Here is a 27,269-nt window from a genome sequence, read left to right on the forward strand (position 1 = left end):
ACAAAACAAGTAGCTGAACATAAAATGGCACAGCTCTAAGGGTACCCCTTGCAAACCTGTCTTCTTAAGGTACAAATAGGTGGATTTTAAATTTAAGTCATCTTCATAGCTAGCAAGATCAATAGAAAGCCCACGGACTGGGAGAAGATCTTTACTAGCCATACAACGGACAAGGGTCTCATATCTAAAATATACTTGGAACTCAAAAAATTAAACCACCCAACAACAAATCCTCAAAGAAACAACTGCCCAATAAGTAAGTGGGCGAAAGACTTAAAGAGAAGCTTCTCTGAAGAAGAAAGAAGGATGGCCAATAGACACATGAAGAAATGTTCAACATCCCTAGCCATAAAAGAAATGCAAATCAAAACAACATTGAGATATCACCTCACTCCAGTTAGAACAGCAAAAATCAAGAACTCTAACAACAACAGATGCTGGAGGGGATGTGGACAGAAAGGAACCTTACTTCATTGTTGGTGGGAATGTAAACTTGTTCAACCACTTTGGAAAGCAGTATGGAGGTTCCTCAAAAGACTCCACATAGAGCTCCCCAACGACCCAGCAATCCCACTTTTGGGCATTTACCCAAATGATCACAAACAAGGCCACACTAAAGCTACCAGCACAACTATGTTTATTGCAGCATTATTTACCATAGCTAAGACATGGAACCAACCCAGATGCCCCTCAGTAGATGAATGGATCAAGAAGATGTGGTATATATACACAATGGAATTCTATGCCTCCATCAGAAAGAATGACATTGCCCCATTTGTTAGGAAATGGAAAGGCTTGGAAAAAATTATATTAAGTGAAGTAAGCCAGGCCCAAAGAAACATAGGTCCCATGGTTTCCCTTATTTGCATATCTAGTATAGGTATGAGTCAAGCGGAAAAAGTCAGATAATGTGATGTTAGGAAAACAAAACCTCAAATATGTATTTTAATGTTTTTGTTTCTTTCATGCATGTGTTTCTAATGCATTTATAAGATTATTTCTTTGTTGCTTTGTGTGTCCCTCCCCCACAGTGTAACCCCTGCTTTCACTATATTTGATGTCAGTATAACATGTGGAGGAGACGGGGACAAACAAGTCGTTTAAGGATTCAGGTGGACCTGTTGCAACAATGAGAAGTACAAAATGTCATGTCAAAACCAGCTTTACAATGTCGGTGGGGGGGGGGGGGGGGTATGATTGGGTGGGAGGGAGGGGGGAGGCTGGGAAGGGAGGTGAAGGGTAAACAAAGGAGGAGGATGCAATGCTTGGTAAGAAATGTATGCATTATCCTGCCCATGTAATTGTAACCCCTCTGTACAGTATGTTCTCAAATAAAATAAAATAAAATTTAAAAAAAAAAAAAATAAATAAATTTAAGTCATCTTGGGCTGGGAAGGTGGCTCAGTGGTAGATCACTTGCCTTGCATGCCTGAGACCCTGGGTTCGATTCCTTAGCACCACATAAGCAGAAAAAAAAAGCCGAAGTGGCGCTGTGGCTCAAGTGGTAGAGTGTTAGCCTTGAGCTGAAGAGCTGAGGGACAGCGCCCAGGCCCAGAGTTCAGGTACTACAACCGGCCCCCCCCACCCCCAAAAAATAAAAGAGTTTAAGCTTTGTAATGGTAAGGTAAGTGATAACCACTACATTTATTGGGTTGCTAACATCAATGAGTTAATGTTTAATATAAAAAGTTTGTATATGAACAACTGTGTCTTGTCTCTCTTTTGAGATAGGTACTCTGTGATTCTAAATGTCAAAAAATAGAAATATTAATTTGATTACAATCTCTTTTTCTGTCAAACTTATATCACAGCCAACTCATAAAATAAATATTTTTGCTGGGTGCCAGAGGCTCATGCCTATAATCTAAACTACTTAGGAGGCTGAAATCTGAGGACTGCAGTTCAAAGCCAGCCTGGGCAGGAAAATCTGTGAGGCTCCCCAATTAACCACCAGAAAACTGTAAGTGGAGCTGTGATTCAAAGTGGTAGAGCCCTAGCCTTTAAAAGAGCACAGGGACAGCAACCAGGACTGGAGTTCATAGCCCATGACAGAACAAGTGTGTGTGTGTGTGTGTGTGTGTGTGTGTGTGTGTGTGTGTGTGTGTGTGTGTGTGTGTGTGTGTAAATGAGAGAATGGGCAGAGTTACAGGATATAGTCCTACCAGGACTGGAGTTCATAGCCCATGACAGAACAAGTGTGTGTGTGTGTGTGTGTGTGTGTGTGTGTGTGTGTGTAAATGAGAGAATGGGCAGAGTTACAGGATATAGTCCGTGTGTGTGTGTGTGTGTGTGTGTGTGTGTGTGTGTGTGTGTGTGTGTGTGTGTAAATGAGAGAATGGGCAGAGTTACAGGATATAGTCCTAATATCTCTATAAAGATCAACTTCTTTTTCTATCTTTGAGTGGCTACTGTTCTTTTAATAGTTAAAAACAAGTTCCAAAGACAAACTGTGAATGTTAGATCTTCTACATAATAGCTAGGCCTTCATTTTCCCCTATAAAATGAGGATAAAAATACCTATCTTATAGCACTAGAGGAATCAGTGAATTCACATAGTTTGATCAGACTAGTACTTGGTGCATAAGTGCTTGATAAATAATACAATAAACAAAGAACACTAGCTACCTTTACAACCAGTCACAGGTGATATGAACATATGGTTAGCCTAGATTATTCCAGAACTAATAATCTTTGAGTTTTTAATGCATCTTCTTTTCCTACAACTGCTTTGAGTTTTTAATGCATCTTCTTTTCCTACAACTGTTTATTTCCATTTCTCTCATTTCTTACCTTACAAAGAAAAAATATGATGGAAGGAAAAATGAAAGTGAGTAATGCTGCTTTAATGAGAATTCTAATAGAAGGGCTAAGACAGAAAGTCTTATAAAAGATTCAGATTATCTGTGCACTCCCTAATTCTAGCTCCTTAAAAGTTATAGATTATGAGCCGGGGCGCTGGTGGCTCACGCCTGTAATCCTAGCTACTCAGGAGGCTGAGATCTGAGAATCGCGGTTCAAAGCCAGCCCAGGCAGGAGAGACCGTGAGACTCCTATCTCCAATAAACCACCAGAAAACCGGAAGTGGCGCTGTAGCTCAAGTGGTAGAGCACTCGCCTTGAGCTGAAGAGCTGAGGGACAGTGCCCAGGCCCAGAGTTCAAGCCCCATGGCCGACAAAAAAAAAAAGTTATAGATTATGATAAATTGACTTTGGACATATTAATGCCCATTTATATTCAGAAAACTTAGTAACAAAAAGTTATAGTACCTACCCACAATCATACTGACATTAGCAAAAACACAATTAGAAACCATTGCTTACTGAGATGACAAGACAACTCAAATCTGGAGACAAAATAACACAAACTGACAAAGAAATCAACAATGTGGGGAGGAGTGTATTCAGACATTTAAAAGCCTCAAAATTATCCTATACTTCCTTAATATTAGGTTAGACTTTCACTTTCTACAAAGTTGAGCTGTTTATTCCTTATTATGTATGTTTTGGAAAGTTTTCAAAGCATGATTCTACATAGATCACTAAATACTACAAGTGGCAATTAAGACATCTATTTTTAGACAAACCACCCATTCACTGGTCATTGTTTTATGCTGACTAAGATGTGTGGTCTGAAGAAAATATCCAAGTATTCAACTTAACTCTGACAGTACCTTTCTCATTTGGACTAGTTTCTCACTAATCTTCTCTGGCAAGATAGAAAGCAGAAGTTACCCTCACATTATCTGCTTCTAGGTTTGAAAAGGACACTAGTGACTTACTCATGATAAAGGAGAAATTAGCAAGAAATGTAGGTTTCCAATTTCAAATGCTTTACATTTCACTATAATAACTGAATTAGTAGGTTGGGGGACAGGTAAGCAAGTAACATGTGATAAAATTATTGTGACATTTTTAGAAACCTCTCTGTATACAATACACATGACAGCTCAAACAATAGCAAATCTTCAGTAGTTTTCCATGCTCTCAAAACTGAGCTCTGCACTTGGTTGCATTCCTTTAAGGAGCTATTGTTTAGAACATTTACAGGGGCTATAAGAGAGAACCAATTACTCTATACAGACATTTTTGATGAACATGAATAAATTAAACTGTCTTGGAAAAGGTCTGGCCTTGGCTCTGCTTACCTCCCTGCAATCCCTATTTCACTAACACCTGGTACTTAAATGTATTTCTTCAGCTTATGTGTCATTTTGATAAATGTGGAAAGTACTTGTAGCCAAGAATTAGAATTAGATTTCCTTTAAAAGTCTGGCTGAACAAAAACCTTGTATATTTGGTGGTTAGAATTCTGACATGTAAGTGATATAGTCACTTTTAACCTGCAGCCAATAATGATATCATACAGCGAAATGTGCACAAGTGAATAGAGAAAAAAATTGGAACCAGATTTAGGGACAATCTCATCTTAGGATAATAAGCTAGAATTCTTCCTGTAAATTAAAAAAAAAGCTAACAAACTTAAGAGAATTCTGAGACAGAGACATTTTATGTCTAACCACTTCCAGACAACTCAAACTCAATGCCATATTCTCTGTGGTTACCTCTTCCTTAAAGCAGTCTCATAAGAAAACCACATAGCAGCTGGCCCTTTAGTGATATGGTTCATTCTTCCTCATCCATGGCTGATGTCTCCAAGTATATACACAGACTCCAGACCTAGTGAAGGCACTTCTCCTAACCTAAAACAAGCTAAAAAAGCACCCTCAACTTCCAACACTTGTTAATATTTTTTTAATAATACAGCATACTTAAAGCCTACTTGGAGCTCGGAGATAGTGACTCACACCTGTAAGAATCCTAGCTACTCCAGAGGCTGAGATCTGAGGATGGCAGTTCAAAGCCCACCCAGGCAAAAAGCTGGAAATGGAGCTATGGCTAAAAGTTCAGAAACAGTGCCCAGATTCTGAGTTCAAGCCCCAAGACTGGCACAAAAAAAAAAAAAAAAAAAGGCCTCCTTGGATGTTAGTTTACTATTTGCATAAAAAGAGGACTATAATAACTTTTGAAATGGAAATGGGGCTCATAAAAAGTGCCTATGTAGAATGTAGTCATAAAATTCAATGCATATCCTACAACATTGAAGGAAGGATAGAGTTGAGAGGAATGGAGGAAAATAATGAAAGGAGTGGCACTGATCAAGATACATTGTATTCATAAACTGCTTTGTTGAATGGCAATTCCTTTGTACAACTAAAGATAATTTTTTCTAAAAAAGTATCCTATGTGACAGAAGTTCCATCACATATGCTGTGGTTCTTATCCTATTCAAAACAAAGGTCTGTGAAAATTCTGAAGTTCACAGGACAAATTTAAATATAGAGGTATCTGTCTATAGATAGAATACAACTTTCCTTCTTTACATTGTCTTCTAATTTAATGGATGTTTTTATAATTTCTATAGAGGCTAATATACAGAAAGAAATACAAAATCAACACAGAGTAGCTTTTTAACACTAAACAGATTAGGAAATGTTTAAAAACAAATTTCTTGAGCTGGGAATCTGGCTTAGTGGTAGAGTGCTTGCCTAACATACATGAAGCCCTGGGTTCCATTCCTCAGTACCATATAAACAGAAAAAGCCTGAAGTGGCACTGTGGCTCAAGTGATAGAGTGGAGCTTTGAGCAAAAGAAGCTCAGTGACAGTACCCAGGCCCTGATTTCAAGCCCCAGGGCAAGGAAGGAAGGAAGGAAGGAAGGGAGGAAGGGAGGGAGGGAGGGAGGGAGGGAGGGGAAGAAAGACAAATTTCTTAGCCAGGCACCAGGCGGTTCATGCCCTTAATCGTAGCTACTTAGGAGGCTGAGATCTGACAATTGTGGTTCAAAGCTAGACAAGGCAGAAAAGTCTGTGAGAATCTTTTTTTTTTGTTTTTTTGTTTTTGTTTTTTTTGGGGGGGGTCCAGTCGTGGGGCCTGAACTCTGGGCCTGGGCGCTGTTCCTCAGCTCTTCAGCTCAAGGCTAGTGCTCTACCACTTGAGCCACAGTGCCACTTCCGGCTTTTTTTCTTTTTGCTTATGTGGTGCTGAGGAATCGAACCCAGGGCCTCATGCATGCAAGGCAAGCACTCTACCACTGAGCCACCTTCCCAGCCCTGTGAGACTCTTATCTCCAATAAACCACCCAAAAAAAAAAAAAAAAGCTGGAAATGGAGTTGTGACTCAAGTCATAGAGCATTAGCCTTGAGCAAAAGAAGCTCTGAGATAGTGCCCAGGCTCTGAGTTCAAGCCCCAGGACCAGCACACATGCACACACAACAAACTCTCCGATTCATGCTGCCAGAATACATAGGTAGGTGTCAGCTGGCTTTTCTTTTTTTATGATGCTATAGTGGTATTGATTTCTCTTAGTTGAACTAATAATGAAAGCGGTTCACATGTTAGTCTTGGAAATTTGTTAAGGCTACAACTTTTGGATATCCTCATGGCTTCAGCATTTCTCTTATAAACAAGATAATCTTGATTTTTGCTTTTCCCCCTCTATTGTGACAATCTTTGTTTCTTACTATTTTATTTCGTTGTATTTATTTGTTTGTCTGTTTATTTTTGCTGGTACTGAGGCTTGAACTCATGGTCACAATGCTCTCCTTCAGCTTTTTTGCTCAAGGTTGGCACTCTATCACTTGAGCCACACCTCCACTTTCAGTTCTTTGGTGGTTAATTGATGATAAAAGAGTCTCCTGGGCTTTTCTTCCCATGTTGCCTTTGAATTGTGAACTCAGATTCCAGTCTCCTAAGTAGACAGGATTACAGGTGTGAGCTACCAATGCCACCAGGCATCGCTGAAGACTTTTTTTCAGTCTTTTTATTATTATTATCTTTAAGTAGTTGTACAAAGGAGTTGTCATTCAACAAGCAGTTTATGAATATAATGCTTCTTAATCTATGTTCAGTCTTTTTTCATCCAAATTGACTCAAAAAGTGCTTATAAGGAAGCCTTAGATCAAATGTGAGGAACTAAAAGTGCACAATTTTACAGCAATGAGAAAAGAATAATGTATATAACTGAGGATGAACTAAATTATCTCTATAGAACAAAATCAGTAAATCAACATGATCTGGGATTTCACAGCCAAGATGTATTAAAAAAAATCTAACAACAGTATGAAGCAAAACTTCAATAAGTAAAAGAAAATATCCATGACAAATTACATAGCTGATGAAAAGCAGCTGACTAAAAATATACCAAAAATATCAGTGAATAAGGCCAGAATGGTGGCTCATAACTGAAATCCTAACTACTCAAAAGGTAGAGATTAGAAGGATTACAGTTCAAGGCCATCCTAGACAAAAGGTTAGTGAGATTCCCATTTCAACAAGTAGTTCTGGCAGTATGTACTTATGGCCCCTGCTACTTAGGAGGCCTTAGAAAGAAGGATTGCTCTAAGAGGACTCCCCTAGGCAAAAATTCAAGACTCTACTTGAAAAATAACTAAAGCATAGAAAGGGCTAGTGCCATGGCGCAAGTGGTACAGTTCCAACCAAGCAAATGAAAAACGTTTAGTTCAAATCCAAGCATAACCCCCAAAAGGAGTATCAGTGAGGGTCTTCAAATCATAAAACTGAAAACTTGATTGACAAAAGGAAAGTGTTCCAGTTTAAGAATGGTGTATGAGGGGCTGGGAAGGTGGCTCAGTGGTAGAGCGCTTGCCTTGCCTGAGGCCCTGAGTTCGATTCCTCAGCACCACATAAGCAAAAAGAAAAAAGCCAGAAGTGGCGCTGTGGCTCAAGTGGTAGAGCGCTAGCCTTGAGCTGAAGAGCTGAGGGACAGCGCCCAAGCCCAGAGTTCAGGCCCCACGACCAGACCCAAAAAAAAAAAAAAAGAATGGTGTATGAAGGCACCCAATGTCACAGAGTTATGATGAGTGAGTTGGTGGGCCTTCCGGGGTCTCCCAAGCACACTTGGGGAACTAATCCAGAAAGAGTAAGCAGAGGCAAGATGACGAGGCAAGTCTATGCCCATGCCAATGGACAGAACGGCTTCAAGCTCAGAAATACACCATTGAGCTGGAGTTCTAAACCAGTGTTCCTGGCAGATGTGGAGTGGTAGGATTTGAGGGACACAAGATTAAAGCAGAGAAGAAAACCAGTCGCTTACTACTAGTTTATTTGAGCAACGAATGATCAGAGTCTCTGTGAGGGCTGAGTGTATGGTGATGAAAAGGAAAGAATCGATTTGGGAAAGATTTATTAAGTAAAATACATGGAACTTTGTTGAAGACTGAAAGTTAGAAGAAGAAAAAAACAAAAAAAAATGGAGACAGCAAATATCCTAATTCTAGCTTGGGTATGCACACACCAAATGGGCCAAGCACTGTGGAATTAATGCTAGTGAGGAGGGGGCAGGGGAAGGGAGTAAATTTAATTCAGTCTCACTGATGGCACTGGGGAATAGCTCAAGAGCATAGGAGGGTGAAGGTATGAATCTTCTGCAGGGGTAGATTTGCTACAAAGTGTGAGCTTAGATGCCCTCATTTGTATGAGCTTTGTTGAGAAACAGGAGAGCCCCTACTTGTAAGTACACAAGACTACTACTTCTGTGGGCTAGGGATGCAGTGGTAGAAGGTTTTGTCTAGCATGTGTTGTTGGAACTGGGTCAAAATTAAACAATAGGGTACTAATTAATTAGACCAAAGGAGGAGGAAATTTAACTGGGACAAACAAATCCCAGGTACAGACCCTGGGAATGGAACAAGACTGTGATCTGACATTTACTGAAACTTGAAAAGTGAGTAAAAATAGGTCCAACAGTCTGCAAGGCTAACCACTGATGTCCTGTTTCTGTGTTATGCTTGCTTGCTCAGCATATATGCTAAAATATGGGACTTGACCACCTGTGAGTGGCCTCTGTAGTTCTTGCCTTTAAATCCCCTGAGCTATTTGAGTTTGGGGCTATTCTTCACTGTCCTGATGTGGGGGAAATGGTGTACATAAAGGTCCAAAAGTAGCAATTAAAATTAGTAAATATATGAAGAGGATGGCAAGAGGGTTAGTTGTGAATAAATTACTAGATGCATACTTAATACATGGAAGTGGTTTTATAGCAACACAAACAATAGGATTTTTGTCAAGATTATAAAAATTTTTAACTTAATTTTATTGTAAAGTTGCTATACAGAGGGGTTACAGTTACATGAGTAAGGTAATGAGTACACTTCTTATCGAGCATTGTTATCCCCTCCTCTGTTTTTCTCCTACAATCATTTCCCACCCCCACCTCCCCCATAATTTTTAAAGAGAAACAAAACTAACTAAAGACATAACTATTCATCAGAGATGAAGAGTTATTCATTAGCACTACAAATGCTTATTAAGTTACTACCATGTGACAGAGATTATTCTACACCACTTATCCTAACCTGATCATTACACATTGCACACATGTATTGAAATCCGACAAAATTAGTAGTAGTGACACTAGGGTTCGAACTCAAGGTATGAGTTTATGCTTGCTAGGCATCCATAAGTCACACCTTCAGACTCTCCCTAGCTCTCAGAGCACATGATTTTCCAAGAACTTCTGCAAATCCTCTTCACTCTGGCTTCAAAAAATCATTTTCTTATTCTGTCCCTAACAGGGACAAGTATCTTTTTGTGAGTATTTACTAATCATGCTGATGTTTCCAGATTCTCAGTAATCTCTTTTCTCTACTTGTTCTCCTTGGATAACCTCATCCACTCCACTATAACTGTGTCCATTTGTCTCTCTACAATGGTAATCACAGTTATCCAATCAGTGTCATGAAGTTGCCAAACTAAAAATAAATACCACTGTCTTTCATTGTAAAACTAGCCATGTTTATGTTTGCTACCTTAGATAACAGTATGACCACTGAGTCCATCAAGATAGAAATTTGGAATTGTTTTCTAATTTCTCTTTTATCTTCCTCATATCCTATATCATACTAATAACAAATCCCAGAGACTACACCAGAGATGTACCCTGAGATAGCTGATCCTTGACAACCACAGTCCAAATAGGACTTTCATCTATTAAGTGTCAAGGGTCTTCAAATGTCTCTGTCAATGGTTTCTCCCCAGTCTAGTCCATTCTCAACATAACCCTCACAGTCATCTTCATTTATACAAAGCTGATTTTGTTAACCACTACCTAAAAACACAGGGATGCATCACTGTACAAAATAGCATAGGCTATATATATATATAGCCTGGACCATATATACATTCTAGCCTCAGGCAGACACTTTCTATGTATAAGATATACTGAATTTTTCCAGTTTTTTTTTTCTGAAAATACCATGTCATTTTATAATGGTGCTTCTAAACATACTGTTCTCCCAATTTGAAACACTGTTCTTGTTCTTTCTACCTAGCAGCCAGGTATCCCACTTTTAAGTTTCCATTTCCTCCTTGGGGATTTCCCTTATCACTCAATCATTCAACAAAAAACTACCAATCTGACATGAATTGTCACATTAAGAAATTAATACTCCGCTTTACAGTCTTTCAATGTTCTGTTCAGATTGCCATTACTATACTCATCATATTATACCACAGTCATCCTTTCATACATCTCTTTCCTGCTGAAGGAAAAATCTCTTCATAGATCTAGGATCCTGACTTTGTGCAAAACAAGTCAGTTTCCTTCTTGTTTGTAGCTAGAGTGAGGAATGAGTATTTAAAGTTTTAGCATTAGCTGGGAAGTTGGCTCAGTGGTAGAGTGCTTGCCTCACATGCACTGGGTTCAATTCCTCAGCACCACATAAGCAGAAAAAAAAAGCCGGAAGTGGTGCTGTGGCTCAAGTGTTAGAGCGCTAGCCTTGAGCTGAAGAGCTGAGGGACAGTGCCCAGCTCAGAGTTCAGACCCCACAATTGGACCCAAAAAAAAAAAAGTTTTAGCATTAGTATCTAAAACAAATACCTATTCACTTACCTCATGGGTCTATAGTTCAGTACTATAAATGCCAATACAATCATCACACAAACAGCTCTTCGTTTTGGACTAGGGACTTTAAGTCTCTGGTTCTAGAAAAAAGAAATGACCATAAGAAATTCAATTAAATAACACATCAATCTTACAAAAAGCAACACCTATGATAGGTTTCTTTTCTTCTTTACCAATTATACAAATGCCTTTTCTAAAATAAAGAAAACTCCAAGCTGAGGAAATAGTACTTTTTAAAACACTAGAGTCTTCTATTTTCCAGAGAGAAAAGGAAAGAAATAGAAAAGAAAGTATATAACAAAACATAGCTGCCTACGGACAGAAAGAACGATTTTTTAAGTAAATATTTTCATTCAGCATTATTGTGTTTTTCTTTAAAGTCATTCAGTCAGAAAAGAGAGTACTGAAGTAATAAGGAATTAGGAAAAAAACAAAATAGCTGGGCACCAATGTCTCATACTTATAATTCTAACTACTTAGGATGCTGAAATCTGGAGGATCTTAGTTTAAGGCCAGACAAGGGACAGAATAATCTGAGAGATACCATCTCCAATTACCTAGCAAAAAGCTGGGCTGGATTCATGGCTCAAATGGCAGAGTACCTTCTGAGCAAGCAAACTGGACTGAGTTTAAAAGCTGCTAGCAAAAGGAAAGAAGGAAGAAAGGGGAGGGGAAAGAGAAGGGAAGAGAAAGGGGAAGGAGAAGGGGAAAGGGTAGGGAAAAGAGAAGGGAAGGAGAAAGGAAAGGAGAAGGAGAAAGGGAAGGAGAAGGGAAAAAGAAAGGGGAAGGGGAAGGGAAAAAGAAAGGAGAAGGGAAAAAAGAAAGAAGACAGAAAGGAGAAAGAGAAGGGGAAGGAGAAGGGGAAGGGGAAAGAGAAAGGAAAGGAGAAAGGGAAGTGGAAGGAGAAAGGGAAGAAGAAGGGGATGGAGAAAGGGAAAAAGAAGGGGAGGAAAGAAAAGAAAAAAAGAAATCCAAGAAGAGAGGACAACTTTTGTTCATAGATTGGGAGGTACAATTCAAAATAGTCACCTTTCGGCTGAGGATATAGCTAAATGTTAGAGTACTTGCCTAGCATGTATGAGGCCCAGCACCATGGGAAAAAAAAATCTTCAGAAGATTATCTTTCAAACATTTTTCCTTCACTACAATGTTTTTGAAGTAATGCTATTCTCATTTTCTTAACTCCATTGTTTCACACAATTCATAACTTTATCAATTTTCTATCAGGCAAAAAAAATTTTTTGAACCTATCTCTGCCAGCTGGAGCAGTAACACTCACCTCCAATACAACTTCATCCAGCTGCCGCTTCAGTGACCCATTCTCCTTCTTCAGCTGCTCGTTCTCTGAGAGGGCAGCCTTTAACCTTGCCTCTAACCCCAGCATGTATTCCTTCTTCTTCTTGCGAGATTGACAAGCAGACTCTCTGTTTTTTATCATCCGTTGCTGTCTCCTTAGTACAGCCATCTACAAAAAGTTATAGCGAATCTAAATATTCTGGCTTTAGAGTTTGATTAAAGTAGATCAGAATGATTTCTACAATTATTCCTTGTTCATTTATATACGTGATAGGTTATTTTAAAACAAATTTTAGGACATACTGCTCAAACTAAGTAAACAAAATGATTAAATAAGATTTTCTAAAATTTAAATATTTAATTTCTTTTGTTTCTGACATTTGCTTATTTACTTATTTATTGAGAGAACTGGGGCTTGAACTCAGAATCTGGACTGGAGCTTGGCTTGCTTGATGATGCCTGACACACCTCTAGTCCTAACTTTTGCTAGTTAATTGGAGAGTGAGTCTCACAGACTCTGCCCAGTCTAGCTTTGAACTATGATCCCTCTAGTCTTAGCATCCTATATAGCTAGTATTACTGGTATAAGCCACTGGTATCCAGAAGAGGCTTATTTATTGATCATCTAATATTCCCACTAGAAACTCCCTCAGAAAGTACCTTTATACATACATATATATTCATATAATAACATATATATACACACACGTGTGTGTTTATACATGTTTATATACATATGTATACATATATATGTATATACAATATACATACATATATAACGTATACAATGTATAGGTATATATGTATTATATATATATATATTTGTAAGATCCCCACAGATGCCTAACTTTGCAAATGATCAAGTCTCTTGTATAAATTGGTTTCTATAAATTGGTATCTACTCTCCTCCTTCCATATACTGTAAGTCATCTCCAAACTACTGGTGGCACATGCTTGTAATCACAGTACTAGAAAGGCAGAGGTAGAAGGGCTGTTTGAGACTAGCCTGGGCTACATAGTGAGACCATGCCTCAGGGGGAAAAAATAAAAATAAAATAAATGCTATATAAATAATTACATACACCATATGGCTTAGGGAATGACAGCAAGGAAAAAAGTCTAGACATATACAGTACAAATGTAATTTGTACTGTCTCAGTTGGTTGAGTCTATAAATGCAAAAACCCATGGATTCAGAGTACCAACTATATTGGCACCTTTGATCAGCCTCTTTGGCCCTAATTTACCTGACTATGCTCCAGAACCACACATACCATTACTTATAAGACCATGTTTGCTCATAGAATCACTATCACTAATCTAGTATGTGCAAATCAAACACCTCTTCCTCTATCTAGAGCTTTACAAGCACTCAACCACTAAGCCACATTCCTAGCCCTACCTTCACTGTTATTGAAAATGCCAGTATCCATAAGTAATAGTAGAGGATGGAAGTACACAAAGTACTGAAAAAACATAAAAGAAGTTCCCAGATGGAAGAGTTTGTACTAAAAGTTAGATAAAAAGGCAACCTTACTTTAAAGACTAATTAAGCTACAGAATTTGGGTAGGTTTACAGATGGCACACCATTTAATAAATTTCAAACAAGGATTAGGCATTTCTATAAACAATAAAAGCACCTGCACATTATACAGCATTAAAGTTTCAAAGGCTGTCAATACACATGCCTCATACCAAAAAATTGGAAACTACCTGTAGTCAAATATTCTTCATTTTTCCAGATGAAAATCTATTATAACAATTCTGAAAATACTCAGTATTACCAATAAAAACAGAAGGTAAAGAGTATACAAATATATGAAAGTCTCAGGAGTCAAAAAGGGGGGGAGGCACTCCAACTTTATATCTCTATATCTCAGCAAGGTATCTTCAGCTATCTAAACATAAAATAGTTAAAAATCTATACTTCCTAGGTCACATAAATATATACACTTTACAGTGTTTGGTGTTGGTGGATTGGTCTATAATTCTTTTTGATACCTGATGTACAACAAAATGGCAACATATTATATTCATTATCTTCATATTTTGTAGTATATTTCATTAGTTGAAGCTTGTTGAAGTTACTATAGTCTTCAAGATTTCTTAAAGTAAACTTTATCACTGAATCTACTATGAAAAAGAGAGGCCAACATTGACTCCAAACACAGTGGTACTAACACAACGTAATTTTCTTTTGTGTGTGTGTGTGTGTGTGTGTGTGTGTGTGTGTGTGTGTGTGCGCGCGCGTGCGCGCGCACGCCAAGACACTGTCCCTTAAGTCTTTTGCTCAAGGCTAGTGCTATACCACTTGAGCCATACCTCCACTTCCAGTTTGGGGGTGGTTTTAATCAGAGATATTAGCTCACTGACTTTTCTGTTGAGCTCGCTTCAAATGTCAGCCCTCAGATCTCAGCCTCTTAAGTAACTAGGATTACAGGTATGAGCCATCAGTACCCAGCTGCACACTACTTTTTATACCAGATAGTCCTGGATCACACTGTAAAACTCTAATCTCAGTGAACCATGGGGTTACTTTAATTATGTGCCTGTCTGAAAACAGAGACCTGTAGAAATGCTTGTATCTGGAAGCTTAATCTCCTGTTAGCAATATGTAAACATAAAATCAATGCTCTGGCCCACATCTCCCCTATAGGCCTAGCAGATGATTTAACATAGACTAAAATGAGCCAACAGCTGGCCAGTTCCTGCTTCTGAGCATCCTGCCTTCTGACATCGCTCCCACCAAGTTATACCTTGGAACAAGAAAAAAGAACAGAAGAAAAACCTCCACAGCTGCATAATACTCTCCTGTTAGTGCCATTGCACTATTAAATGTGCGGTTTTACTTATTAAGCAAACATTTATTTGAATGCAAGAAAGATTTATGTAAAAGGAAAATTTTCACAAAAGGGTAAGTTCCTTTCAAGGGCTGGATCAATTTAGAAGTCAAAGTTCCAAAAGTACTCACATTTTTTCTTCAAATTTTAAAAGCTTTATCAATGGATAAACACTGTATTATAATTCCCTGTTTTATAAGTAAAGTAAGCCCATGTACGAGACATTATTCTTTGCTGTTACTGAAGAAATGAGTTTCCCATTACAATAATGTGATGTACAAGATGCTATGTCGAAAAACAAACTTTACAATTTGGGGGAGGGGGGGGTGGAGGGAGGAGTAGTTGAGGAGGTGGGAGGGACTGGATGGTAGGGGAAAAACAAAAAAGGAGGCAACAATGCTGGATAAGAAATACACTCATTACCTTGCCCATGTAACTGTAACATCCTGTTTAGTATTTTCACAATAAAAAACTTATTTAAAAAAAAAAAAAAGAAATGAGTTTCAAAGACCTGGGTGACTACACATTAAAGTAATATTCAATTAAGGTAGAAAGACTGATTGATTTTGACAGTATTGAGGTGTGAACTCAAGGCCTGGCATATTCAGGTAGTAAAGCCACCACCCCAGTCAGGCTTTTGGCTGGTTATTTTGGAAGCCAAGTCTCATGTACATTTTTGCCCAGTCTAGCTTCAAACCATGAGTAGCTAAGGTTACAGGTATGAACTACCAGCACTTAGAAAATAAGACATTTTTATGTTACGAAATACATTCCAACATCTCAAGTCAGAAGAACTGTTAGTAACCTATGGGTAAATCACATGGTAATTACTAGCTTGCAGTATATCATTCTATCCATCCTAATGGTCATTTAACAGAATCTTCTTCTCCAAACTGATGGTAAATGCAGAAAGCAGAATCTCACTGAACCTCTTTATCACATCAGACAACATTAAAAAATAAACTTCAAGTCTATTTGAAATTGATTTAGAAGCCGGGCACCGGTGGCTCATGCCTGTAATCCTAGCTATTCAGGAGGCTGAGATCTGAGGATCAAAGTTCAAAGCCAGCCAGGGCAGGAAAGTATGTGAGACTCCAATCTCCAATATACCACCAGAAAACTGGAAGTGGTGCTGTGGCTCAAGTGGTAGAGCGCTAGCCTTGAACTAAAGAGCTGAGGGACAGTGCCCAGGCCCAGAGTTCAATCCCCACAACCCAAAAAGAAAAAAGAAAAAGAAATTGATTTAGAAGCCAATGACATACATTTCCTTGCACATTTCTTCTTAGTTATATATAACTTAATATAGTAAACATTCACAGATACTTTTTAAAGTATACATATATATAGCGAAAAATCACTGGCAAATTTATTTTAAAATTATTTTAAATGTTCAAATAAATATTTTAACTTGAATTCTCTTAAAAATCTTAAACGTATTTTTCTCATAAAATTATTCAAAGCAGAGAAAAATATAGACCTATGCTACCCCTTCTCAATTGCAGATGAGGTTTTATTTTCCTCTTTCTCTTGTTTTTGGGTGAGTGTGTCATGTAACCAGTTCTAATTCACCAAAAATTTAAAATCTTATTACTAGCAACTTGAATTCATTCACATTATGGAATCAAGAACTAAACTTCATCCTGCAAATCCCTTCCTTTGTTTCTCTTTTGAATGAAAAATACCTTCTAATATAGTGCTTAATTCCTAAAATGAAAAAAGATAAAGTTCCTGCTAGATCCAGACTACCCATCTAATCTCACCCCTGAATGAAGGGAAAGAGATGGTAGAAAGGAAAAGGCACCTGATGCCCATGACAGCTATGCTGTGCACAACATGGAAGAATGGAGCTCTGGAAACTGGGAACTTTAAAGAATCCTCAAAGCAGGTTCATGTGTCTTTAGTAAATGACTTTTCTGTTTCACGTGTTACTAAAAATAACTGGTATAGCTGTATAAAAGTACAAGAGACCATGCTGAGCATGGTAGTACATACACTTGTGAAGCTGAGGCAGGAGAATTGAGAATTCAAGCTTCTGGGCTATAGATTGAAATCCTGTCTCCAAGGAGAGAGAGTGTAGCAGCTCCCTCTTATTCATGGCTTCCCTTTCCATGGTTCCAGTAATCTGTAGTCAGCTTCATTCTGAAGCTATTAAATCGAATATTTCATGCTGGGTGTCAGTGGCTCAGACCAATTATCCCAGATACTTAAAAGATTGAAATTTAAGAATTTAAGTTCTAACTCAGCCCAAGCAGAAAAGTACAAGAGACTTTTATCCACAGGTAACCAGCAGAAAGCCAGAAATAGAGGTGGGGCCCAAGAGGCAGAGCCATCCTTGAGCAAAAAAGTCAAGCAAGAGTTCAAGGCCCTGAGGTCAAACTCCAGATAGCAACACACACACACACACACGCACACGCACACACACACACACACACACACACACACACACACCAACTACCCCAGATAGCAACACACACATACACACACATACACACACATACACACACACACACACACACACACACCAACTACCCCAATGGAAAGTCAGTTGGTAAAAACTATCAAATTTTTTTTTTTTTTAGGTCCGGTTGTAGGGCCTGAACTCTGGGCCTGGGCACTGTCCCTCAGCTCTTCAGCTCAAGGCTAGCGCTCTACCACTTGAGCCACAGCGCCACTTCCAGCTTTTTTCTTTTTGCTTATGTGGTGCTAAGGAATCGAACCCAGGGCCTCAGGCATGCAAGGCAAGCGCTCTACCACTGAGCCACCTTCCCAGCCCCAAAACTATCAAAATTTTAAAAGTACCTGACTCCAATTCCAATTCTAGAACTATCTCCTATAGGTATACTTGTATATGAACAAAATAAAAGTTATGCAAGAGAAAATGTTTATAAGAAAAAAATCTAAAAATTTCAACTATGGCACCTCTTGAAACAGACTATCATACAACTATTAAAAGAATATGAAGACCTATATACATTAATATGGAAAGATTTCAAAGATATACTAAAAGAAAAAAGCAGATTTCAGGACAGCATGTACAGTATGCTACCATTTCTATAAAATAGGTAAATAGGCAAGAAGTATAGTTATACACCAAAGAACTATCTCAGAAAAAGTGATTGTTAGCCAGGTGATGGTGACTCACACCTATAATCCTACCCAGGAGGCTGAGACCTAAGGATTGCAATTCAAAGCTAGCCTGGTCATGAAAGTCTGTGAGAATCTTCAATTAACCACCAGAAAATCAGAAGGGCACTGTGTCTCAAAATGGTAGAGCACTAGCCCTGAACAAAAGAACTCAGGGATGCTGGGCACCAGTGGCTCATGCCTGTAATCCTAGCTACTCAGGAGGCTGAGATCTAAGGATCACGGTTGGAAGCCAGCCTGGGCAAGAAAGTCTGTGAGACTCTTACCTCCAATCAATCCAAAAAAAAGCTGGAAGTGGCACTGTAGCTCAAGTGGTAGAGTGCTAGCCATGAGCAAAAGTAGCTTAGGGACAGTACCCAGGCCCAGAGTTCCAGGCCCAGGCCCAGGCCCAGGCCCAGCAAAAAAGAAAGATTGCTTCTGGCCAGCAGAAAGGATTGGCTAAGAATCCTATGCCTAGTCCCCAAGCTAAGGTTTTATGAAAGGCAATCAGAAAAAGGAAAGAAAATTATTTAATAAAGACATAAATTAGCATCCTTTAATGATTTACTAGCTTTATCATGCCAAGCTGAAAAATATAAAGAATGGTAATATTGCCACAACATAAATCTGTACTGATGCAGCATATCAAACAGGAAAAGTCCAGAGGAGGGGTGGAAAATTGTTCATTTCCCTTCCCAACTCTTCTGCAACTCTCTGAAAGAAACAATATTTTAATGAAGCATGTTTTTCTTCTATTTGCTGAGACTCTGGTAGCAGCAAAACTAAAACATAGTCAACACAGAAGTAATTTTTTTCTAAACTCTAGACAGCTCTTTGGATCTCCAAATCTTTCCTATTGAATTTGTTCTGACAGATTTCTCTACTTTGCAGCCTAAAGAAATACCATGATCTGAGTGCTTTTATTGTTTAAAGAATTTAGTTACTAAAAAGTATCTATTTATTGTTTATCCTCTTAGATTTAAACAAGCCACATAATTTAAGGAGATTTAGAATTAACCATATTTAGAATTAACACCTCCGTTACTGAGTATTACCAATAAAACAAGTAGCTTAAAAGTGTCTGAAAAATGTTTGCTTTTTTTCTGAAATAGAACACAAGTACTCTCCTCTATTTTCTTTTTCCTTTTCTTGAGTTGTTTTGAATTACAAATAGATTTAGTGACCTGCTGATCCACTGATAGGGGGTGTCTTACTGGATATGCTAAGAATGCAAGGCCATGACCACTTTTTTTTTTCCTTTTAGTACCAAGGCCATTTCTTAGGGTTGGGTTTCCAGCAAGCAACTTTAAAGATGAGGTAAAATCTCCATCTGGAAAATAAGGAGGCTTGTTTCCTGCTTGCTATAAAAACAGTAGATTCCCCAAGTTCACATTCTTCCACTGAAAAGAAAGAAGGGGAGGGGAGGGCAGAAAAGGGGAGAGGAGGGGAGAATGAGAGAGGAAGGAAAGAAGGAAAAAAGGGAGGGAAGAGGGAGGGGGGAGGACTACGTGCAGAACAGAGGATCTTTTTGGGTTCACAGGACATTACTTCCATGTGAATAATACTAAGAACATCTGAAATCTCTATATAAATAAAGATCTGCTTTGGTATGCCAGAAGAATGTCCTTCACAACACTTCTAATACTCTCAGGCCAGATCTCCCTCTGCCACCTAGCAACTCTCTTTCCATGATGGCTCTAGGGACTCAGTAAGACATTGCCAAAGGGTATGTCTTTCTATGTATATGCTATTTTTCTTTCTTTTTTTGGAAATAAGGTCTTCATGTGGCCCTGAACACTCAATCCTCCTTCCTCAGACTCTAGACTGCTGGGATTATAGGCACACAGACTTCTCCTGACTTAATATGCATGGTTTTTTTTTTTTATATTATAGGCACATACCACACCTTTTTTTTCAGGATTGGAACCTGAACTCAGAGCCTTGTACTTGACAGACAAATGTTCTACCACTTGACCAGGCCCCTATCCCTAGTCTATAACTCTTAACCAACTTCCTATGTGAAATTCCTCTTACTCCTAGTTTGACACTGACTCCTAATCATTATCTTCATTGTTGCACCCTGCTGGTATCCATTAAGAGTCCTTGCTATTCCTTAGCCCACTATGGAATATGAAGAACATAATTACACCACTTTTTTCACAGTCTTTTATTCCAATAATCCCAAAAAATGTCATTCCAAAGATAAGCATGGGGGCTGGGAAGTTAGCTCAGTGGTAGAGTGCTTGTCTCTCATGCATGAGGCCCTGGGTTCGATTCCTCAGCACCATATGAGCAGAAAAAAGCCAGAAGTGATGCTGTGGATCAAGTGGTAGGGCTCTAGCCTTGAGCTGAAGAGCTGAGGGTCAGCACCCAGGCCCAAAGTTCAGGACCCACGACCAAAGGAAAACACACACACACACACACACACACACAAAATAAGCATGCTCTCCTATGAAGTCAATTTCATAGTTCTGAGATTGCCATTTATTAACATACTGCACAGAGACTGTCTACACTTTCTGAAATGAGAAACTGTTCCTTTTTTTCCATCAGGATCAAAGCCAAAAACAAAGCTTGAAAACTTAGGTGAAGTTTCTAAGAGTTAAACATAACAGATTTAGCAGCAAAAGGCAGGAAGAGTAAAATTATAATTTGAACCAGGAAAACTGTTTTCATAACAGAAAATGTGGCACTTAATGCACTTTGCAGAATATGGTATGCTAAAAATGCTCCTTATGGCAACAGCAGACCTCTAGAGAGTGAAACCAACCAAACAAAAGAGCTTAAAAAAAAAGGTAGGGAAAAGAGCCATGTCAGCATTACAATGCCACAAAAGATTGATATAATTTGATTTTCTGAATTATGACTTTTCTGCCATACTTTTGGTTTAAAAGCATAACAAATACATGAAAAAAAAAATTTTAAGGCCATTTTGAATTAGAAATAAATACTAATTCAAAATTTATCCTAACTTAATGAGCCAAACAAACACATGTAGTGCTGAAGTCAACCAAGTTACTAATACACAAAACTATATGAGGGGCTCAGAGTTCTATTCAATAGCTCCTTCTGAACAGATTTCCTTCCTTAGTGGGTTGGCTGAAAGGACAGTGATGCTTCTTTACTTGAAATAAATATTCAGTCAAAACCTCCACCAAAATTCATATTAAAAAGGCTTGATTCATTTCCTGCAGTGCCGGCCAAGTAAAAATAAGCACCAAAACCTTAATGCAGGTTGAATAGAAATGTTTCTAATAATCTTTAGATTTTTTTGCATTAAACACACAGTACCTGAATCTTTCTTTTTATAATACTGTCATTCCCAAATTTTAAAAAGGAATGAAGGCTAGCCAATAAATATTACTAAAATCAAAACTTAATTCCTATTAGTATATACTTTCTCATCTCATTCGCCAATTCCTCTGTGGAAACTGAGACTTTGTTAGAAAATTACTTTATAATTCTTAGAGCCCCCTTGAAGATTACAAAAGTAGAATCCACATGTTCTTTCACATCAAAAAACTAATAGAAGGGCTGGGAAGGTGGCTCAGTGGTAGAGCGCTTGCCTTGCATGCATGAGGCCCTGGGTTCGATTCCTCAGCACCACATAAGAAAAAAGCCGGAAGTGGCACTGTGGCTCAAGTGGTAGAGTGCTAGCCTTGAGCTGAAGAGCTGAGGGACAGTGCCCAGGCCCAGAGTTCAGGCCCCATGCCCCATGCCCGGACCCCCCCCCCCCAAAAAAAAAAAAAATAAATAAATAAAATAAATTCTATTAAAAAAAAACTAATAGAAGCTGTTTGGCTAGTAGACCAACATGAAATTAATTAAAATATGTTTTAAGGTTACAAAATAGGTCAGTAGAAACACAATGGTAACTGTCAAAATACAGGTGCTCATTATTCAGATACTGAGAGTCTAAAAGAAGACTTGCTCTGGTTTCTAAAGCAATGGGAAAGAAAGAAAGAAAGAAAAGAAAGAAAGAAAAGAAAGAAAGAAAGGAAGAAAGAAAGAAAGAAAGAAAGAAAGAAAGAAAGAAAGAAAGAAAGAAAGAAAGAAAGAAAGAAAGAGAAAGAAAGAAAGAAGGAAGGAAAGAGAAAGAAAGAAAGAAAGAAAGAAAGAAAGAAAGAAAGAAAGAAAGAAAGAAAGAAAGAAAGAAAGAAAGAAAGAAAGAAAGGAAAGAAAGAAGAAAGGAAGGAAGGAAGAGAGAGAAAGAAAGAGAGAGAGAAAGAGAGAAAGAGAGAAAGAGAGAGAGAGAGAAAGAAAGAAAGAGAGAAAGAAAGAGAGGGAGAGAGAGAGGGAGGGAGAGAGGGAGAGAGGGAGAGGAGAGAGGGAGAGAGGGGGGTGGGAGGGGGGGAGGGAGGGAGGGAAAAAGAAAAAGAAAGAAAGAGAGAAAGAAAGAAAAGAGAGAAAGAAAAAAAGAAAAAGAAAAGACTAAGGGAACTGGATACGAGTGGCTCTGGCCTAAAATCCCAGCTACTCAGGAGACTGACATCTGAGGATCACAGTTTGAAGCCAGCCCAGCAGAAAAGTCCATGAAACGCTTAACTTCAATTAGCCACCAAAAAACCAGAAGTGGAACCTCAAGTAGTATAGTGCTGCCTTGAGCAAAAAAAAATCTCATAGAGAGAATCAAGGACTGGAGTTCAAACTCCAGGACAAACACAAAACAAAAACAAAAATTTAGGATTAGACAGAGCCTTTCTACAATTTATCTGCACCTGTTTCAGATAAATCCCCTGGAATAGCACAGAACAATTTAATTTCCACATGATCAACCTCACTTCCTGGAAATAGCACCCAAATCTCCTTTCAGTCTTCTTCAATTTACTACATCACTTCAATACTTAAACCAGCAGTTTACCTATGAGGATGTTTTGGTAAATACCCTCCCCATCCTAGCCATATTCCTCTAGACTTCCCTGAGACTGGGATGTATGAATACAGACTTAGATTATGTTAATATTTTAACCCTGACACATCGTTGGCATGTATATCTAAAAATGCTAATTAGTCCTTATCTTTCTTCATGCCCAAAATACTTCATAAAAATATTTTCAATGTCCTAAGATATTATATAAAATCAAGTTCATGTTAGTTTCCTTTGACAAGCATTATATAAAAATAATTCAAGTTTATAATTTAAAGAATATCCAAAGAAAATTTTAAGAGATATCCTTTTCAGTATCCCATGAAAGGCCTACTTTTTTTTAAAATAATTAGCAACTTTATTCTCCCCATGTGAAAAGCACCTCTCAACAATTACAATTACATGGGCAAGATAACGAGTACATTTCTTATCAAGCATTGTTGCCTCCTCTTTGTTTCCCCTTCACATACAATCCCCCTCTCCCCACCCGATCCTCCCCCCAGGTTGCACTACTTTTTCAATGAAAATATTACAGAATGGTATTTGATTTTAATAGGCATTATTTTACTTATTGGAGTAGTTTTCTTATGCACCAAAAAGAAAAAGAAGACACTGAGCTTCTATAACTAATAACATCTTTTGAGAATTGCTTTCTTTACCCTGTTCTAATTATATATTTATTTTAGAATAAATCCCAGCATCATACTGTTTCTTCTTCAACTGAAATATACCATGTATTAATGCCTATTGTAGTTAATCTTGATAGTCAACTTGACGGAACCCAGAACCACCTAGATTGGTAAACCACATTTCTGACTGTGTCTGTGAGAGCATTACCTTAGAGAATAAACTAAGGGAGGAAGTCCCACCTCAAACATGGGCAGCAACATCCCTATGGCTATGAGCCCAGATAAGCCTGCCAGACAGCAAGTTGCTCACGCTTGGAATACTAGCTACTCAGGAGGCTAAAGATCATGTTTTGAAGCTGGTCCAGGCAGAAAAATGCCCAAGATTCATCTTCAGCCCCACTACAGGCACCAAAAAGAATAAGGAGGAGGAAGAAGTGGAGGAGGAGAAAGAGGAGGAAGATGAGGGAAGGAAGAAGAGGTAGGAGGAAGAGGAGGAGGCGGAGAAGAAGTAGGAGGAAGAGGCTGTTGGCTCAGGCTTTCTCTTGCTCAAGTTCCTGACCACAATGATGTGAGCTGCTTAGTTCTGCCATGCCCTTTGCCATATGGCTAAGATTACTTAAAATGAGTATTTCTTCCTTTAAGCTGTTTCCATCAGGTATTTGTCACAGCAACGAAAACTAACACAGGCCTCATGTGCCATAAACACTGTGCTTACTTCTAGACCTCAACATAACCTAACAATGTCGAGGCTCGTTCTGTCCTCTCTAGACTCTGTGCTCTCAAACACTAGTCCCCACTCTATGCTTTGACTGTTTCTAGCACCTGGATGCCCTTCTCTCACTAGGTAATATCTGTCACCAGCTTTTACATAATTGCCAATTGAAACTGGTTAGTGTGTTTATGCAATAGAAAAAATTTACAAATAAATAGGTCAGTTACTGACATGCTGGCTAATAAATTCTAGTAAGCATATCTGATAAGTTATCTGACGAGCAACTTTGCATAACTCACTGAACTTTGGAATACTTAGCAAAAGTACTTTACCTGCCAGGTGCTGGTGGCTCACGCCTGTAATCCTAGCTACTCAGGAGGTTGAAATCTGAGGATCACAGTTTGAAGCCAGCCAAGCAGGAAAGTCCATGAGACTCTTATCTCCAATTAAATACCAAAAAAGCCAGAAATGGAGCTGTGGTTTGACTGGTAAAACACTAGCCTTGAGCAAAAAAGCTAAAGGACAGTGCCCAGCCCCTGCATTCAAGTTCTACCACACACATACACATACATACACACACATACACACACACACACACACACACACACACACACATATACAACTTTACCTTAAAAAAAATGTAGGAGGGGGGACCAAGATGGCGACGGGGCAGTAGGGAAACGCCACAGCTCTCTCCAACCAAAAAGAGAGTTCGAGTTCCAACCTTTAATCTCCCCAAGAGACCGACAACAACAAAAAGACGAACACTCAGAGAAAAACCAGAGGTGGAAAATAACAAAAAAAAGAAAGAGAGGAAAAGAAGAATTTCAGAACAGAGAAGAGCGAAGACCCCTCCCCCAACCTTTACTGGCCGCGCGGCAGTGCGCCAAGCCGCCGGCCAGCCGGCCCGGCGGTGGCTGCCGGAGCCCCAGAGACACAGGGGGCTGCTTGCAGATCAAAAGGTACCGGATTGCAGAACAGCGGATCGCCAGGAACAGAGAAACCTACCAGCCGGGAGTCTCCAGGAGGATCCCACCCCACCCATCACTCTCCACCGGAGCGGAGAGGCTCCATCCCGCCAAAGCCGCCCGGCACCAGCAGCGCCACAAAGGGACCTGTCCGCAGACCACCCGCCCAATCGCGATCGCAACGACCCGGCGGGGGGCCGCCCAACCCAGCCCGCAACCACCCCAACTGAACTCGGACTGCAACAACAACTGACGGACTGCAACAACAACTGACGACCTACAGGGTGAGTACCCATCAGGGGACAGGGAATCCATCAAGGGAGACCAGAGCTGGAGGGAATCCCCAGACCCTGACCTAGACTCCCTACCCCAACACCAAGACCACAGGACCCACTAAAACTGGGAACTGTTCGAGAGCTCCACCAGCCAGTAGAGCACACTCTGCTGGCCAGGCCGGAGCAAGAGCGCCCCTGGAAGGGAGCTTAAATGCTCAAGCCAGGAACAGTGCCCCTGGGTCAAGACTACCAACAGTAGAAGAAATTTGAACTGTGTCCTCCAGGCTGCATAACCAAGGTGGTATACACATTAGCACAGGCCTAACGAGCGCGCTCCAGGCTGGGGCCGGAACCAGGCCAGGGGATCTGGCGCCTGAACAACACAACCAACTCCTCCCAACTGAAGTAAAAAGCTGAGCATACGCCTCAACAGAGGGGAGAAAACCAGGAAACAACACTCCCCGGGAAGCACGCCTGTGACAACAAAAGACCTGGAGGCTCAGGACAAGAGAAGCCCAAACCCCACCAAAACTCCACCCATATACCCTAAGCTGGGAATTGGGCAACACAGGCTGCCAGCACCTGATAGTAAGCAGGAGCTCAGGCTGATAAGGAGGCTCAGCAATAGAGTGATAGTCTTGGATGTATGAGGCCCTGGATCTGATTCCTCAGCATCACAAAAGCAAAAAGGGTCAGAAGTGGGGCTGTGGCTCAAATGGTAGGGTGCCAGCCCTGAGCTGAAGAGCTGAGGGACAGCACCCAAACCTAGAGTTCAAGCCCACAACCAGCCCAAAACAAACAAACAAAAACACATCAGGAGCCCATAGCAGACTCCAGTATTTGGGAGAGTGCATCCAGAGCATCTGATCTTCCCAAGAGCACCCGCAGGAGCAAACACAAGCAGTCCAGACTGCTCAACCCTTCCAAAGGCGGGAATTGCTACAGCAGAGAGCTGAGAATCCTAAGTGAATAGCAGCTGGAAATAGGCTCCCAACAGAATCCAGATCAGGCACAGACTCTCTCTACCAATACAGAATCAGCAACCAAGCAAAGACAGACACACCAAAACAAGATTGAAGAGCAGTCTCCTGAACCCCCATGCGAAAATCACAGAGAAAAATCACAAGGTTTACCACTACCCAGGACAGCAAGCTCACCTCAAAAGCCAGCAGCCACGCAGGGGAGAGCCCCAGTGGGAGCAAAGCAGGAATGGAAGACAAAAACTACATCCAGGGGTTGCTGGAGGCAATGACTCAAGAAATAAAGCGAGAAATGGATCAGAAATTGAAAGAGCACAAGGATGAACTATCAAAAGATATACAGGATATCAAACAAAAATTGGATGCAAAAATAGAAGCTGCACAAACCTCAGTAAGAAGTGAGATAAACGCCAAATTAGAGGTAATGCATACTGATATCACCTCATTGAGAGGTGAGATCAGTACTCTGAGAACCAACATTGAATCCATAAAGGGATCCATTTCCACCATGCAAACCACAATAGAAGCCACGGTCAACAGAGTGAATGAAATGGAAGGTAGAGTGTCAGATACAGAAGACAGAATACACCAACTGGACCAAAAAGTGACAGATATGGAAAAATCACTCAAATTAAACCAAAGGGAAATTCAAGAGCAA

At 39.6% G+C, this 27,269-nt stretch overlaps 1 protein-coding gene across 1 annotated transcript in view; it reads right to left on the minus strand.

The window, feature by feature from the left end:
• The window catches only part of Atf6 (activating transcription factor 6), a 179,272-nt gene that overhangs the window by 114,911 nt on the left and 37,092 nt on the right, over positions 1–27,269 (minus strand). The window contains exons 9-10 of the mRNA XM_042681408.1: positions 12,200–12,385; positions 10,909–11,000 (exon numbers count right to left, since the gene is read on the minus strand). Coding sequence (XP_042537342.1) covers positions 10,909–11,000; positions 12,200–12,385 — 278 coding nt within the window. The remainder of the gene's footprint in view (positions 1–10,908; positions 11,001–12,199; positions 12,386–27,269) is intronic.

The sequence above is a fragment of the Dipodomys spectabilis genome, unplaced genomic scaffold (genome assembly GCF_019054845.1).
Source record: "Dipodomys spectabilis isolate Male_0828 unplaced genomic scaffold, ASM1905484v1 ptg000069l, whole genome shotgun sequence".
In the NCBI taxonomy this organism is placed as follows: domain Eukaryota; kingdom Metazoa; phylum Chordata; class Mammalia; order Rodentia; family Heteromyidae; genus Dipodomys; species Dipodomys spectabilis.